We start from the raw sequence: 14,587 nt of genomic DNA on the forward strand, positions 1-14,587 counted from the left end.
CAAGAAACCTGGTCTCTTCTTTTAGGCCTTTTATAGTAGAGCTTTCTTTCAGCAAAGTTACTGACAGCTGCATCTTTGACATGAAAGCACTGGGCCTTTTGCTGAGCTGCTCTGCCTTGTTGACTTCCGAGGACGTGTTTTCCAGGGTTATTCTTTGTTTGATTTTGTGAGTTGGGATAGGTTAGGGAGAGGGCTGTGGACAGCTCGGAGTGGCCCAGGAGCGGTGGTAGTGACATCTCAGATCAGATCAGCTCTTCTCTTGAGCTTGCCCCCAGAATGTTGCTTGGAGCATGGAGAGAAGTGGGATTTGACCTTCCAGGCATCGACTGTATGAAATAAGGCACTTTGTGGTAATGGCAGCCATTAATGTCAGGTTGCTCAGTGATCAGAGACAAAATTTCCAGGTCTCCATCTCTGCACTACAGTTTGCCAAGACAGAAATGTTCCTGGGTGTTGGATTTCACTGGGGTGTTGCAGCACAGGGTGGAATGTTCAATAGCAAGATTAATAAGGCCAGAAAAAGGTGTGTATTAGTAAGCACGCACAGAGGAGTGTCCCGCTTCTCTATTAAATGTGAAAAATATTGCCAGAGAAAGACATAAAGGTAGTACAGGCAGTTTAAATGTAACTTGTACAGCACCATGGGGTTTATGAATATTTTGTCAAAGGGAAGCAGAATATAGCTTTTCTGCAGAGCACAGCATTAAGATCATAGCTATAAAACTGAAGTCTGTGGAGAAGGGATGATTATTTGGCAGAAACCCATAGAAATGCAAAAGGTGGTGCCTCTGTTTTGATTCAGTAGTTCTGTTTGTTCGATTTAATGTTTGAATTAGTATTTACAAGCCTACTATATGGTGACACTTTTGTAATGCTGAGCTACTTGTACTCTTGCCATCAGGATTTCAACTTCAGAGCATGTTAAATTCTTTAAAACAAATGCTTTTTTTCCCCTTTTTAAGATGGAAACAAACACAATGTATGTTTTGATGCTTTCACATTTTTTGTGCTCCTTCAGTTTGAAAAACTACTTCTGTCTGTTTTAAACAATAAAAATAACTGAAAGAGGAGGCAGCGAACATTTAGGGACTTGCTGAATGCCTTCTGAGGTCAATGAGAAACTTTCCGCTGACCTGAATTAGCAGGTTATTCATAGAGAACAGTCTTAAGTCATCAGTGTGACAAGACTTGGGTTTTGTTTTTAAGCATTCTAATAAAAGGTGGATAGGCATGTTTTTGTGTATGTGCAGAATGGATGAGTAAGTAGTAGTCCTTGTGTAGCACAAGAGCAGGGTGAGACAGAAAACTGAATGTACTTGCGTAAAGGTATCTACAAATAAACACAATGAAGGATCATGTGGCTTATGGTGCTGAGACCCCCTGCATTGATTTGGTTGCAGAGTGCATACATTGGCAGCTGCTCTAAGAAAATTCTGCTTTTAAATGGTGTGTATCAACAGCTGCCTGTCAGTGCCTGGAAGTTAGACTACAGATTAAATACAAACATAAGCCCTACCCTTCCATTTTAGTGATGAAGTTCATTGTGGCTGTTTACTGTGCTTGGCTGCAACCTGATACTCCATAGCTATAGCAGTATGTCAGGGGTGTTGAAGTTGCAGCTTTAGTGCAACGTAGTCCCATTTATTTTGTCAATAAGCCTGTGACACAGGAGCATTTGTATGATTTGTTGCCCACTGAAGCATTTCTATACATTTGAATAGAAGTCCAAATTGCATATTTTTTATATGAATGACTGCTTTATTGAGTCATTAATCCCAGGTTGCAGCAGTCTCCCATTTGTATTTCTGTATTAACCCCCAAGCTGTTACCGTTGATATTTGGAAATGTTCACAAGCTTTTAAGTCAGTAATCTGCATATTAAGTAGTCCCTAGGTTTAGGGTCTCCTTGCAATAAGCATCCAGGAGACATTTGTATGTTCTCGTTCAGGGAGACCTTACAGCAGCATCCGGTACCTAAAGGGGGCCTACAATAAAGCTGTAAGGAGTTTTTGCAAAGGCAGGTAGGGACAGAACAAGAGGGAATGGTTTTAAACTGAGAGAGGGGAGATTTAGATTAATTATTAGGAAAACAATTATTCACTATGAGGGTGCTGAGGCACTGGCACAGGTTGCCCAGAGAAGCTGTGGCTGCCCCATCCCTGGCAGTGTTCAAGGCCAGGCTGGATGGAGCTTTGAGCAACCTGGTGTAGGGGAAGGTGTCTCTGCCTGTGGCAGAGCATTGGAACTGGATGAGCTTTAAAGTCCTTTCCAACCCAAACCATTCTATGATTCTGTATGTTTTTTTTCCTGCTGGGACCCACTTGTGTATTCAGATAAATCCACTCTTTGATGCTCCAGTGGTGGGTGTGAAATGTTTTAAAGGAAGAGACATGGACAGTGAAATTTGTGTGTCTGCCATCATCTCTCTTGCCCATAAATATTTTGGGTAGGATGCATTATTGTGAGAGTAAAACTTTGTGGTCTGTTGGTTTGACTTCTAGACATGAAGGCACAAGCAGCTCTGGCTGTTGCTGCTGGGGCTTCCTGCTGTAGCCTCAATCCATTGAACATTTATCTCCAAAACTTGCTGTGCTCCAGGTTTCTCATCACAGCATGAGGGGCATCCAGATCACTTCGTCTCTCCCTCACAGTTTGGATTAGTGTATACATGCATACGTACTTAAATACCTGTGTGCATATGTATATGTTTATGTGGGGAGGTGGGTGGGAGTGTTTTCCAGTGTTTGCATTGCCTGTACTGGAACACTGTCCAGCCATATCGCCCATCTCTGCTCTCATTTTGATGTTACTGGGAAGAAAAAGAAAATCTGGCAGTGTCAGTTCTTGCAGGGTTATGATTAATCTTGGGATGATTGGTGCTTTTCCAAAAGCCCGAGCCTCTAATCAGTATAATGTGCTGGAATTGATATTCCTTCCCACTCCTATCCTCATTACAGTTACAGTTTTCATTCATAGTCCCTTTGTAGTGGAAAGAGCTCAAGGATTTCAGGTATGCAATAGCTCTGGTCTCCGAAGGTCTCTCTCTAAGTGTCTTCAATAGGTTGGATGCCTCTGAATCTGTTTTTGGATAGAGAATCTCCAAACAAACACTCTGGAATAAAAAAATAAATCATTTATTTTTCTGTTTCAGTAACACTGGATTTGTTTTTTTTTTCAATTATTCTTTTTTTAACAAAACCCTGGGTTTGGGGAATGTGGCTAAAGTTACTGAACATGTGGGGATGATGATAGGGGACATACACAGTTAAGGTGAATCTCTGCTGAGTGACAGGAACAGCCAAGTAGCTAGCCCTTGCTCGCAGCTCTCTAGCAGGTGCCTTCTCCTCCTCTGTCACCCATCTCCTGTGGCTGGCCATGAGCATGGGGAGGCAGCCTGTTGAGGATGAGGGATGGGTTGCTCCTAGTGACAGGAGAGCCTGGTGCTCCTTGGGGCATCCTTCAGGTAAGCCTGTTCGCTGGGGTGACTTTATTTTAATGTGCCTTAAGGCACTGAACAGGCATGTGAATGTTGTGTGATCCAGGTCTTCCTTTCTTGTGCTTCCTAGGCGATCACTCTGTGTGGTGATTGCCTAGGAAGGTGTATTGGGTGAGGAAAACCGGTCCCTCATACTGAGATATACTCTGCTCTCATAGTTTACTTTTAGCACAGTACCTCTGGCTGCATGTCAGCAGTTTTTGAGTGTTTAGAGATGATTATCTTATCAGAAAGCTTCCCTGCTGGGATACATTAATGTAGTTGACACTCTTTTCCTTTTAAAGAACAGGAGCTGGCTTCAAGTTGGGTTTCTTTGGAATTTTTTTCTCCTCTGTGCACAGATGGCAGTTATTTGTTTTCATGATATATTGGTAACCTGCCAGAAAGTGAGAGGCCTGGATTAGGTGATTTACTTATTGCTATTAACTAGTGTAGAAAGTCAGAACCCATAACCATGAACGTGCTGGAGCACATACTCATGATCCAAACATATTGTTCATAGCTCTGAATGATTTGTCAGTTGGACTTGCCTTTTTTTTTGCCCTTTTTCTTTTTTTCCTTTTTCCCCCATGTTACCTGGAGACTTCTTGCTATTGAGTTACCCAGAACAGTGACATAGGCCTGGCTCTCCTCCACGCTCATGGAGAAGGAGGCATGCTCGGTGCAGCTCAGTGCCCTTCACCAGAGGGGGAGACATTTAGGGATCTGTGACCAGGTCAGGCAAGAAGCCCCCAGGTAGCAGGCTGGATGGCACCCAGGTGCAGTGGTGATAGCCAAAAGCGAGCCCTTCCCAAGCCTTCAGTAGGGCAGGAGTGGAAGTTTCCCATATGGGAATGAGCTTCTGCTGCTAACAGGAGCCAACACTGGGGTTTTGAGACCTGTGTGTCAAGAGTGCTTATCCCTTAGATCTGGCCCCTCAGATCAATAATGCAGGACAATTAATCAATGTTAGTGTAGGAGAATTAATCAATGTTTAATGTTTTCAAATCATTGCACAACTGCTCAGTAATGACATGGACATTTTGTCCTCAGCCATTCTGTGGATTTCGGCACTGGTTTTCCCTTTTGCTCTGAAGAGGCTGAATTCCTGTGGCTTTTTCCAGTTATGCAGGTTTGGGATTTGCTGTGTGAAAACAAACCTGCCTAGAGTTTGGTTTTTTATTTACCTGAAGAGGCTTTCCTGCTGGAGAAGCTGCTTAAAACCTCAGAGAGTGATGGTTGCCTTCTACTTACTTGAGGCCACTAGTAGTCAGTGAGCTCTACCAGTGTTTTCTCCTTCTGTAGGTGATATGTTAGGGCTGAATATCTTCCTTTGCAGGGTAAATCATAGGGTAGAAAAACAGAAAACAGCAACAGTAATGAAGAAATAGATATGTTATTCTTCACCCTCAGCTATTATACATAACTCCTTCTTACCTCATAAAACTCCTAGTGGAAAGAATGGAATTCTTTCTGAAGATGCTCTGCTTTCAGCAGTGGCTGAAATCCTGTTTTCTCAATTGTAATGAAGCAAAATTTGCAATTAACAGTTTTTGAGTGTTGCTGTTTAACAGTTCTTAAGTGTTTCACTTGCTTTTCATGTTGATGTTTGAGATTTTATATATATAGATACATGCGCACACACACTTCTAGAGCAGGACTTAATTCTCAATTCTCCCTTGGGTTACATGTTTAGGGAATGGTTTGTTGTAGCTCTTCTCTGTTGTCCAGACTGCCTCTTACAATCTCTTCCCTCTCCAAGTCTCAATTCTCATGCCTCTTTTAGGAGAAGCAGCATATTCCCCTCTTCCTGAAATATTTCATTTTAAAATCTGTCAAAGGATGATCAAGTGGTGCTCAGTTATTGAGTAACTGTTGTTTTCCTCTTGTCATTTCACTTAGATTTTTTTTTAACCCATTTGCTGGGAGGATGTTGGTTTGTTGTTGTGTTCTTTTTCTTAAAATGGATTTTACTGTCAAGTTTCAATCTTTGTTTTTCCTCCTAAAGCCATACAACATGTATCCATCTCACTAATTAAAGCTTTTCTGTCCTTCTGTTTATTAGGGAAAGGTCCTTAATTACACTATAGATTGAATTTCACATGACTATTTTATACTCTTACTTTCATGTGGATTAGACCTTGGCAATGTTGAAAAATAAGATTTGTCTAAAACAACCTGATAGATCCTTGGCAAAAGGATGTTGGCTGTCGTACACTTGAAATAACAGGAAGTGACCACAGGTCTTCCATTTCTTCTAAGGAGAGCATCCGTCATACACAACAGTTCATCAATTCTTATTTCTATTGCAAAGATGGTACCCATTGCAATATTTTAATTAGCTCACTGCTGCTGCAACTTGGTCCTACTGAGTGAAGCTGAAAGTGGTTGACAGTTCTGCACTCCAGAGGAGAAGAAACAATGGGCTATGAATTCTCTTCAGGCATGGATAACAAAGCCAAATACAAAGCTGTAAGGGAGTATCCTTATGTCAATGTAATATCCCTTTTATTGGTTATCACTGGGCTAAACTGAAATGTTGGAAAAGGGAGAGGAGTTTTCGGCATACACAAAACTAAGAGGAAGCCTTTGGTACAGTAATTCATGTCAGTTGCTGCTATTGCAGGTTTCAGAGAGCAAGCTATGAATGAGGAAAAGCAGATAAAAATTCTGTTTTAACTACCATGCATAAAAATTGATCTTAAGTTATTACTGTTTTCATCACATTTATAGCATGGCCGGACCCCGCTGCATCTGGCTGCCCACAAGGGTCATCTCCATGTTGTCCGGGTTTTGTTGAAGGCAGGTTGTGACCTGGATATTCAGGATGATGTAAGTAAATACAACCTTCTTGCTTGGGTGGAGGGGGAAAAGGTAATTTGCAAGTAACAGTAGACTGTCACTTCTTTGAAGTAAGATGAAATGAAAACAAAATCTGTTTCTCTATTTTCTGATATGGAGATGTAAAACTGCATGGGAGACAATGTAAAATGGCTTGGTTTTCAGTGAATAGCTTGGTCCTCTTGCTCAAGCTGCTGAGCTTTATGAGAGCTCTGGTTGTGCCAGGCAGGTGTAAATAGCAGTGAAAGTCATTATCTGCCACTTGGTGTAGGAGTGAAATAAGAGCTCACTGTACACTGTGGGAACCCACTGGAGGATATCAGGCCGGAGACACGATCTGTTGTGATGTTTGCTTGAAGTGGAAGGTGCTTTTGTGTAGACACATACTGCAGCAAATAGAGTATTGAGCAGTTGCCTGGAGCACTGTGCAGTGGCACAGGGAAATCATCCTGTTGGCAGCTGTACTCAATGTGGGGATGGTCAGATCTGTGAGGCTGTTGTGTGGTGAAGCATCAGCACAATGAAAACAGCTTTGAATTTAGCAAATGGTAGTTTGTCTTCATTTGGTAAAATATGTAAGTTATTGGAATTTCTCAAGTTTTCTGCAAGAATAGTTTTGATCTTGGACAAGGTTTAAAGGCACATTGGAGTGACTAGTAACGTGTTTTTAGTTACCTCACTGTGATGAACAAAGGTGTAGGCTGAAATGCACAACATCAGTTGAATAACCATGAAACCATGACTTCTTCAGACTCATTGCTAACTTCTGATAGTACGCTGGAACAAGTTTGAGGAAGGGTTGCTTTTGTTCCCCCTGTAATAAGTAAGGTGAAGATCCTTCAAAGGACGTAGAGGTCCAAAGGTGTTTTGTAGAGGCACTTGTATGGCTACTAAAAATACACTGGAAATGTCTAGGTGCCTTTTGAAAATCCCCTTCAGCATTTATTTGCATCTAGAGAGTCTTAAATGTCTGTAGAAATTGGAAGACTGGTTTTCTTCTCTGCCTGAGTAGCTGCTTCCCTGTGAGATGTGAGCAGTCTTTCTGACAAGCTTAGGACTGGATTACGGGTGCAGCCAGCTTGCTACTGGGAATCTTGTTTTTCTAGGAAGAAACTTTGCTTCCTGTGCTCTTTATTCTTTCCCTATGCCCGTCTGTGAAATGGAGCAGATTTGCAAGTGTAATGTGAGTATCAGTTTATTCAGATGTATCCTGAGTATGTTTTTTGACTTCTCCCTGCAAAAATGATTCATCAGGTATTTAAGAGAAATTGCAGGTAGTTTACAAGTACTGTCAGAGAAAAGCAAGCTGCTGCTGTAGGAATGGAAGAGCTTCCACCAATTTGGTCAAATTGGATTTCTGTGAAAACTGTTTTTTGAGTAAGTCTGGGTTTTTTGTAATCCTCTAGTAATAAAATCTAGGCTTTTTATATGAAAATGTGATAGCCATAATGGAGAAACTGTAAATCAGTGTATAGCATCGCTTCGGTTTAGCAGAGTCTTGCACTGGAGTAGTACATAGCTTGTAGAAGCCCTGTTTCACTTGCCTTGCAAGCTTTGCAGGGGCTTTGTTCATAGCAACTGCATACTGCTTCTAAATGTGGTGACTAATCTGAACAGAATAGATGCATGCTTGATTCACAGGTGCTGTTTCTTTAAGATGTATTTAGATTTTAGCTCTGTATATGGTACTAGTAATTTGGTTGGGGTTGGGGAGAGGCTCAGGAGTTGCAGAGTCTCAGTGCATGTGGATTTGTCTTAGAAGAGGAGGAAGGCTAAAACTTGAAGATTTTTGCTTGTGAGAGGTATTAACTAAAATATTTCTGCTTTCCTTTTACATAGGTCTTCAAAAAGGTTCTATATTTTTTGTTTCAACTCATAAAATTAATTTTTACTCTTTATTTATGCCTCACAGAATATATTTGTATTCTATTTTAGTTGACATCTGTTGATGATGCCTTTGGTCCCCTTTACTGTGTGCTTGTTTGGCAGTGAGGGCATCTTAGTTTCAATGTTGATTAACATCTATATGTTTAATGGCTGTTTTTCAGGAATACAGATTTAGGTTCAAAGATTAAATCACTCATAAGAGTGGGGAGTATCATATTTAATTGAAAGGTACATTACTTAGTTGATTTTTGTCTGTGGCATTGTTGTGATAACATCTCCAGTTTCTAAAGTGGTGATTTAGATTTTATTTTTCTAAATAACAAGAGAAATGTAAGCACATTTTGTTTTGGAGTTGACTCTTTTTAGCTAATGAATGAATGCAAGACTAACTTTTAATCTGCCACATGATAAGCAGAAACTTGTTGGAAGTTGCTACCTGTTGTGGGGAGATTAAAACACTCACTTCATGTTCTACAGATATATTCTTTAACCCACGGTAAGAGCCCTAAGAATTAGTTGAAGAATGACCTCCAGTGGCCTGGAGTGGGATTATTATGAATTTCAGCCGGTGGAGTCCAGCTCTGTAGAGTACGCCACCCCGGGAGCTAACTCCTTCCTTCTCCCTGCCAATACTGAAAAGTCTTACTGGGATCCCAATGCTATCTCTGAATGGTCAATGAGCATCCACACAGCACACACCTCAGAAATAGTGAAGGAGAAAGTTGTGCCGGTGAAGGAAATCAAGGATGAAAAAGATAAGAAAAACCAGAAGAGAAAGGCTAGGAAGGAACCTAGAAGATCAGAAAGAGAGAAGGAGGTTAGAAACCTTGTGCATCAACCCTGCCTTGAGCTTGATGTCTCTCATGGCTGCATGCTGCAAAACCTTGGCCCGATGGTCTTGCATGACCGAGCTCTTCTGCGGTGCATGACTGCATGGCAGGCTTTGTGCTTGGGTGTTCTGCAGCAGGTCTCCTGCCCTCTATGTGCTCTCTGAGAAAACAAGTTGAATTAAAATATAGACCTGGGGCCCCGAAACTTCCCTTCTGGAAGCTCCAGTTTAAGAAGCAGAAAATGAATTTCACATGGAACAGTAACCTGTGGTTCATAATGATTTCTAGCTGAATATAAATATGCAAAGTGGCTTATTCCTGTACTCCCGTTTCAGTCCATTCAAGCTGTAATCTGTTTCATTTGTGATTGTTTTTTTCATGCCTCGATCACTTCTGCTGGTCATGCATCATCATTTATCATTCAGAGTGAAGTAGTTCTTACTGTGTGTCATGATGACTGGTTTTCTTCAGCAGAGGAGGAAGAGAGCAGCACAGTGACACTGTGAGAGTAACATGAGAGCACATGATTCAGTTGCCTTTGTGTCAGCTGCTTCAAAACGTCCATGTATGCTTGGATGCTCCTGAGAGGATTTAATGCTTGGCTGTATTTTGAACTTTCCACCAGTAATTTAGTGGTTTGATTTCATAGTATAAGACTTTGCAAGTGCCATCCAGCACTTTGTACTGGGGATTGAAGGTATGAGTTTTGGCTGGTTATTTTGGTGCAATTCTCCTATAGCAAGACAGGTTTTTCTGAGATTTCTGCAAGCATGGAATGACAGTGAGGAGGCAAAGTGTGACCCTGGAGAGGGGCTTTAAAGGAGATTGAACAATTGATGGATGTTCTGCAGAATATGAGAGTGCAGGAAAACAAAATATGGTGGTTATAATTTGGGTTATTTTTTTTTTAATCATAGAGAAGAAGAAGTAATATGTATTACAAACTCGTGTAAACCAAATCTCATTAGATTTGGGCAGCCAGAGTCTATAATAGAAACTCCAATACCCAGGATTGCTGGCAGAAAGTGTAATAGTTCCCTGAAATCCCTTTGTAAGTTGTGTTATTTCCTTTCCCTTGGGGTGAATTTCAGATGTAAAATAGATGCCTACCCAGTTCCAAGGAGCCTGGTCACAGTGTTTGTATCCACTGCTTTAATTTAGTCAGTAAATGAAGAAACTCGAGGAGGTAATTGCAGACACCAGGACACTGAGCAAGTGCCCCCAGCCTAACCAACACAGAACTGCTACAGTGAAGAGTAATGCCATAATCTGTGGAGAAGGTGAGGATCCATGTATCTGCCTTTCTTCATGAACCCCAGCCTCTAACCCTCCCTTGAAAGCTGGTGTTTAAGCTCTCTGTACAAAGCATGGTTTCACACTTTGGAAATGCACTTGCTGGTGCTGGGCCTTGCTGTGCAATAGACCCATTGCAGGTAGAGGTATCAGGATGTGCAGTCCCGCATCCTATGCAGCAGGGAATGAGACTCCTATCGCAGTCTTCCAGCATCTTCCTCTCTCTAGCCCAGTGAATACCAACACGTTTCTTAAAAGTGGAGTTCTTTTGACACAGCAGTGCTTTCATGGCAAGTCAAGCTGGGTGAGTACCATGACCTCTGGGTGCAGTGACCTGTGCGAGCCAAGATGTCTGGGGTCTGAAGGGAAAATACTGGAGTTTGAGTTGCTTTCTGGGCTAGGAAGGAGATTCAAGATGCACCAGTGTAGACTTAAGTGCCTTACTTCTACCAAACTTCTTACTTCTACTTAAGCACCTAAGTGTCTTTTTGGCTTCAGGCCCACACCTGCATTTAGTCAGACTGTTGTTTCTGTCAAAGTCACATTTGTGTGACACAGCAGAGGTGTTATCTCCCTTCATTGCTACTGAGCTGCTCTCTGTTCCTAAGGAATAAATAACCTACAAATAGCATCATAAATTGTGCCCAACATAATAGTCTGGGCAGTTAATACACATTTATTGGTGTAATTATACTCTGAGCCTTTGCAACAGCCCCCTAATGCCTTGCTAAAGGTAGAACTCCAATGAGTGCTTTCAGAGACAGTTATTTTAGCAATTAATGAAACGAGTCAGTGATTGCACTGTCTGAAAATTCACACTGTGAAAAGCGACATCGGTTTTCTCTGACTCCATAAGAGGCAAGATTGGGGTTTGCTTTTCTGCTGCAAGGCAAGGCAAGGCAGGTTAGAAGCACAGTGGAGCAGGCAGGGTTATTTATAGGTGGACTACACTGTCTGTGGCTGGGTGCTTAGTGACCCACACAGAGAGGCCATCACAGTCTGGTGGCTCAGCTTCCACGGCACCTTAAGCAGTTCGTGTGTGTGCTGAGGTCCAAGGGGATGGTTGACCAGCTCCTGCCCTGCTGGCTGAGGAGCCTGGGGGTGGTAGGGACCTTCTCCAGGACATTGATAACTGCCATGTCTTCACTGGGAGGAGCCCTGCAGGAGGTGAGGCAGGGTTTGAGATATCCTTTGACACTCCTTACTGCATGGATGAGGTGTTTATTTAGCTGGTCAGGGTGCTGCTTGGATCTTACTCTTAGATGCTTGGCTTTCCCTGTACTTGCATGAGGAGGATGTCAGCACCAATGCCCACACCTTGGGCAGGAAGCCCCTAAGCTTGCCATCTGTGGGACTTGTTTCCCTTCACCTGCCTGACCTTCCATTCTAGGGACCAGAATATAGTATGAGACAAAGTCATGGACATGGCTGTAGCTGTGCTGCTCTGCAGTCCCAGTGTATGGTCCCCCAGCACATGGGCAAGGCTCCCCAAAGGAGCAGTGAGGTGTGCTTCCTGCTTTCCAAATACATGCTTGTTTTCAGTTTAACTGAGGTGCCATTAGAAGTAGCTGTAGTATTGACAAACCCCCAAAAGCTGAATGGCCTTTGACCGCACTGTAATTACTGTGATGAGGTTCTTCTTATTAGCCTTTAAACTAACCCAGCAAGAAGACTAGTACAAACTAAATCCAATACAGTCTACTCCTGCCTCCAGTTCAGTCTTCTCCACAATCAATTTTCCTGACTCTAAAGAAGTAGGAACCAGCCATTCACTGTTCAAGCTCCATCCATCACAGTGGCAGATGTCATCTTGTTTTAGTCTTTTATTATAATATTTTCTGGAGTTTTGCTTGTGTAGCAATACCAGTTGGCAGGGATGGGTTGATGGATTACTTTCCACTTCATGGTAGTCAGCTAAAATGACCTTTGCACTGTCCACATTACTCATTGCTGCAGTAGCTACTTTCATAGGTACCATGTATTAGCAAAAAAAGGTTATGAGTACTTCCCCAGCTTGTTAGCAAGCAGATTTCTGTGTAGTAACAGTTACTGGAAACTGGCGCTTGCACTTGTTATGGAAAATGTCCAAATTATACCATCTCACGTGTTGGTTAGCTTTAAATGTGGAACAGATACACAGGTTCAGAGAACTTGCAGTGTTATGAGTTTTCCAATACTTTGTGTTTGTCTGCAAGTCCCAGTTCCTGCGACCATTACTGTCTTTGTTCGAGATCTCTTAAAACATATTTCCAGTCTTAACAGGGGCAAGAGCAAAAATAAGAGTCTGACCTCTAGAGACGACATGGACATAGCAAAATTAAACAAAAATCCTTCAACACAATTTTTTAAAATCAACTTCATGATTATAAGCCAATTTAATGGTTACTGGGGGGAGGGGGTTGGCATTTTGGAAGTTACTGAAAGGTTGGGGTTGGTGATGCTAATTTTCCTTTATGGATTAATAACTGGTTTGCTGTCATTAGCACAAAAGAACCCACCAAGAACAATTTTAAAGTCAGCTGTTAATTGTCTTTGAGAACAAATTATTCAAATTATCCAGTTAAGATGTGCAGCCTGTAGGACAGAAAATACAGAAATTTCTCTAGGTTTAGTATTCAGTATAATGTGGCATCATCTGATAAAGATTTGTAGCGGAGAACTTTTGAACCTATTTAGGGCTAGTTTCCTGCAAGCTTTTCTTCCTCAGGATACACTGCATATCTCTGCCCTCTGTGGGTTTTTGGTGACCATTATCTAGATCAGCAGAAGAGGATTGAATTCCTGCTCTGTTTATTCATCCCCAAAAAAGGCTGTGTGCAGCTTTGAAGCTAAGTCTTTGTGCCTGGACTCAGGCTGTGCTTCAGCACTGCAGGTTCAAAGTATCTTCAAAGGAAAGCCAGGGCGGGTTGTTGTGGCAGCAATGGAGCTACCGCAGCTCATTTTTCCATCGGTTGGTGTCTTACATGCTGCTGCATAAATCCTCCTATTCCCTCTCTTTTATCATGGTCTCACCAACGTGTGCATAAAAATATATGGATAACCCATATAGGTAGGGCCAGTAGCTTGTGTCTCTCCAGTCTTCAGGTTCTGGAAGTCTTGTAGAAAATTAATCTTGGGCTCTATAGTGCAGCAAATGAGTTCAGCAGTTGTTATGGGGGCAATAGGTGGGCAGTCAGACAAGATGACCACATCAGCATCACTTCTTTGGGGAGCTTGGCCATAAAGGAAATAAACCAATGTAAGAAGCTTGCTTGTTGCTGTTATGTCAGTGAGATGTCAGTCAATGAGAAATGAAAGTTGTTTGTACCTCAAGATTGCTCAGTTGCTTGAAGTTGATGGTCTTGCAGTTGTGGTTTTCATCATAAAATTGCCTCAATTCTTAGCCTTAATTGGTAAGTTCAGCAGAGGTGCTGGAGCGACCGCTCTCATCTCATGCTCCTTATCCTAAGCAGGCCTAATGGAGCAATCAGAGCCAAAACAGGAGAGCCTCATCCAGTTAGTGAAAGTACTGGAGAATCATTATGATGAATTACGGCAGCCTACAATTTCCTTTAGTTCCCTACAGATACTGTTTATTAGACATATTGTGCCAAATGTGTTAGATTAACTGCCTTCTAATACTACCATGGTTTTAGGATTGTGACGACTTGCAAACTTCTCTAAACGGTTTGTAGTTCTCTAATACTTTCAACAACTTCATTAGTCTTAGAAGCTTTAATGACAGTTGTTTACAACGACTGTTTTCAAAGGCAGCTTGAGTTGCGACACTACCTGTGTTGAAGAGGCAGCCCCTGTGTGTGTTACATGGACTTGCATTGAGTCAGAATGAGGTAGGAATGGTACTGATCACAAATGTGTTTCTTTTGCAGGGTGATCAGACAGCATTGCACCGGGCTGCTGTTGTAGGGAACACTGATGTTATAGCAACTCTGATTCAAGAGGGGTGTGCTTTGGACAGACAAGACAAGGTAACGGGTGAAAGCAAAGCCCTGTAGGATGGCATCTTTGCCATCCAGTAAGACTAAGGTCTCAGAAAGAAAGTTAAGATTTTATACTCCTGAGTAAGTATCTGATGCTTTGAAAGTAACTGGAACATTTACACTGGAAAAACACTGTTCCATCTTTTCACTATGAATTACTGATTTAGTTATTTTTTTTTTTATAACAGGCTGATGGGGGTTTGAGCAGCCTGGTCTAGTGTAAGGTGTTCCTGCCCATGGCAGGGGAGTTGGAACTGGATGAGCTTTAAGGTCCCTTCCAA

At 42.0% G+C, this 14,587-nt stretch overlaps 1 protein-coding gene across 11 annotated transcripts in view; it reads left to right on the forward strand.

The window, feature by feature from the left end:
- Nucleotides 1–14,587, forward strand: part of ANKRD6 (ankyrin repeat domain 6) — a 95,291-nt gene that overhangs the window by 63,165 nt on the left and 17,539 nt on the right. For 6 of the 11 annotated variants that reach the window (XM_031052693.2, XM_034060554.1, XM_034060556.1 and 3 more), the window contains 2 exons: nucleotides 6,209–6,307; nucleotides 14,196–14,294. In XM_031052693.2, the coding sequence (XP_030908553.1) occupies nucleotides 6,209–6,307; nucleotides 14,196–14,294 (198 nt within the window). Of the gene's footprint in view, nucleotides 1–6,208; nucleotides 6,308–7,376; nucleotides 7,500–8,065; nucleotides 8,119–8,726; nucleotides 9,021–14,195; nucleotides 14,295–14,587 lie in introns of those variants that run through there. The other 5 variants (XM_031052690.2, XM_031052691.2, XM_031052699.2 and 2 more) reach the window with 4 other exon arrangements.

Source organism: Melopsittacus undulatus, chromosome 3 (genome assembly GCF_012275295.1).
Source record: "Melopsittacus undulatus isolate bMelUnd1 chromosome 3, bMelUnd1.mat.Z, whole genome shotgun sequence".
Lineage (NCBI taxonomy): Eukaryota > Metazoa > Chordata > Aves > Psittaciformes > Psittaculidae > Melopsittacus > Melopsittacus undulatus.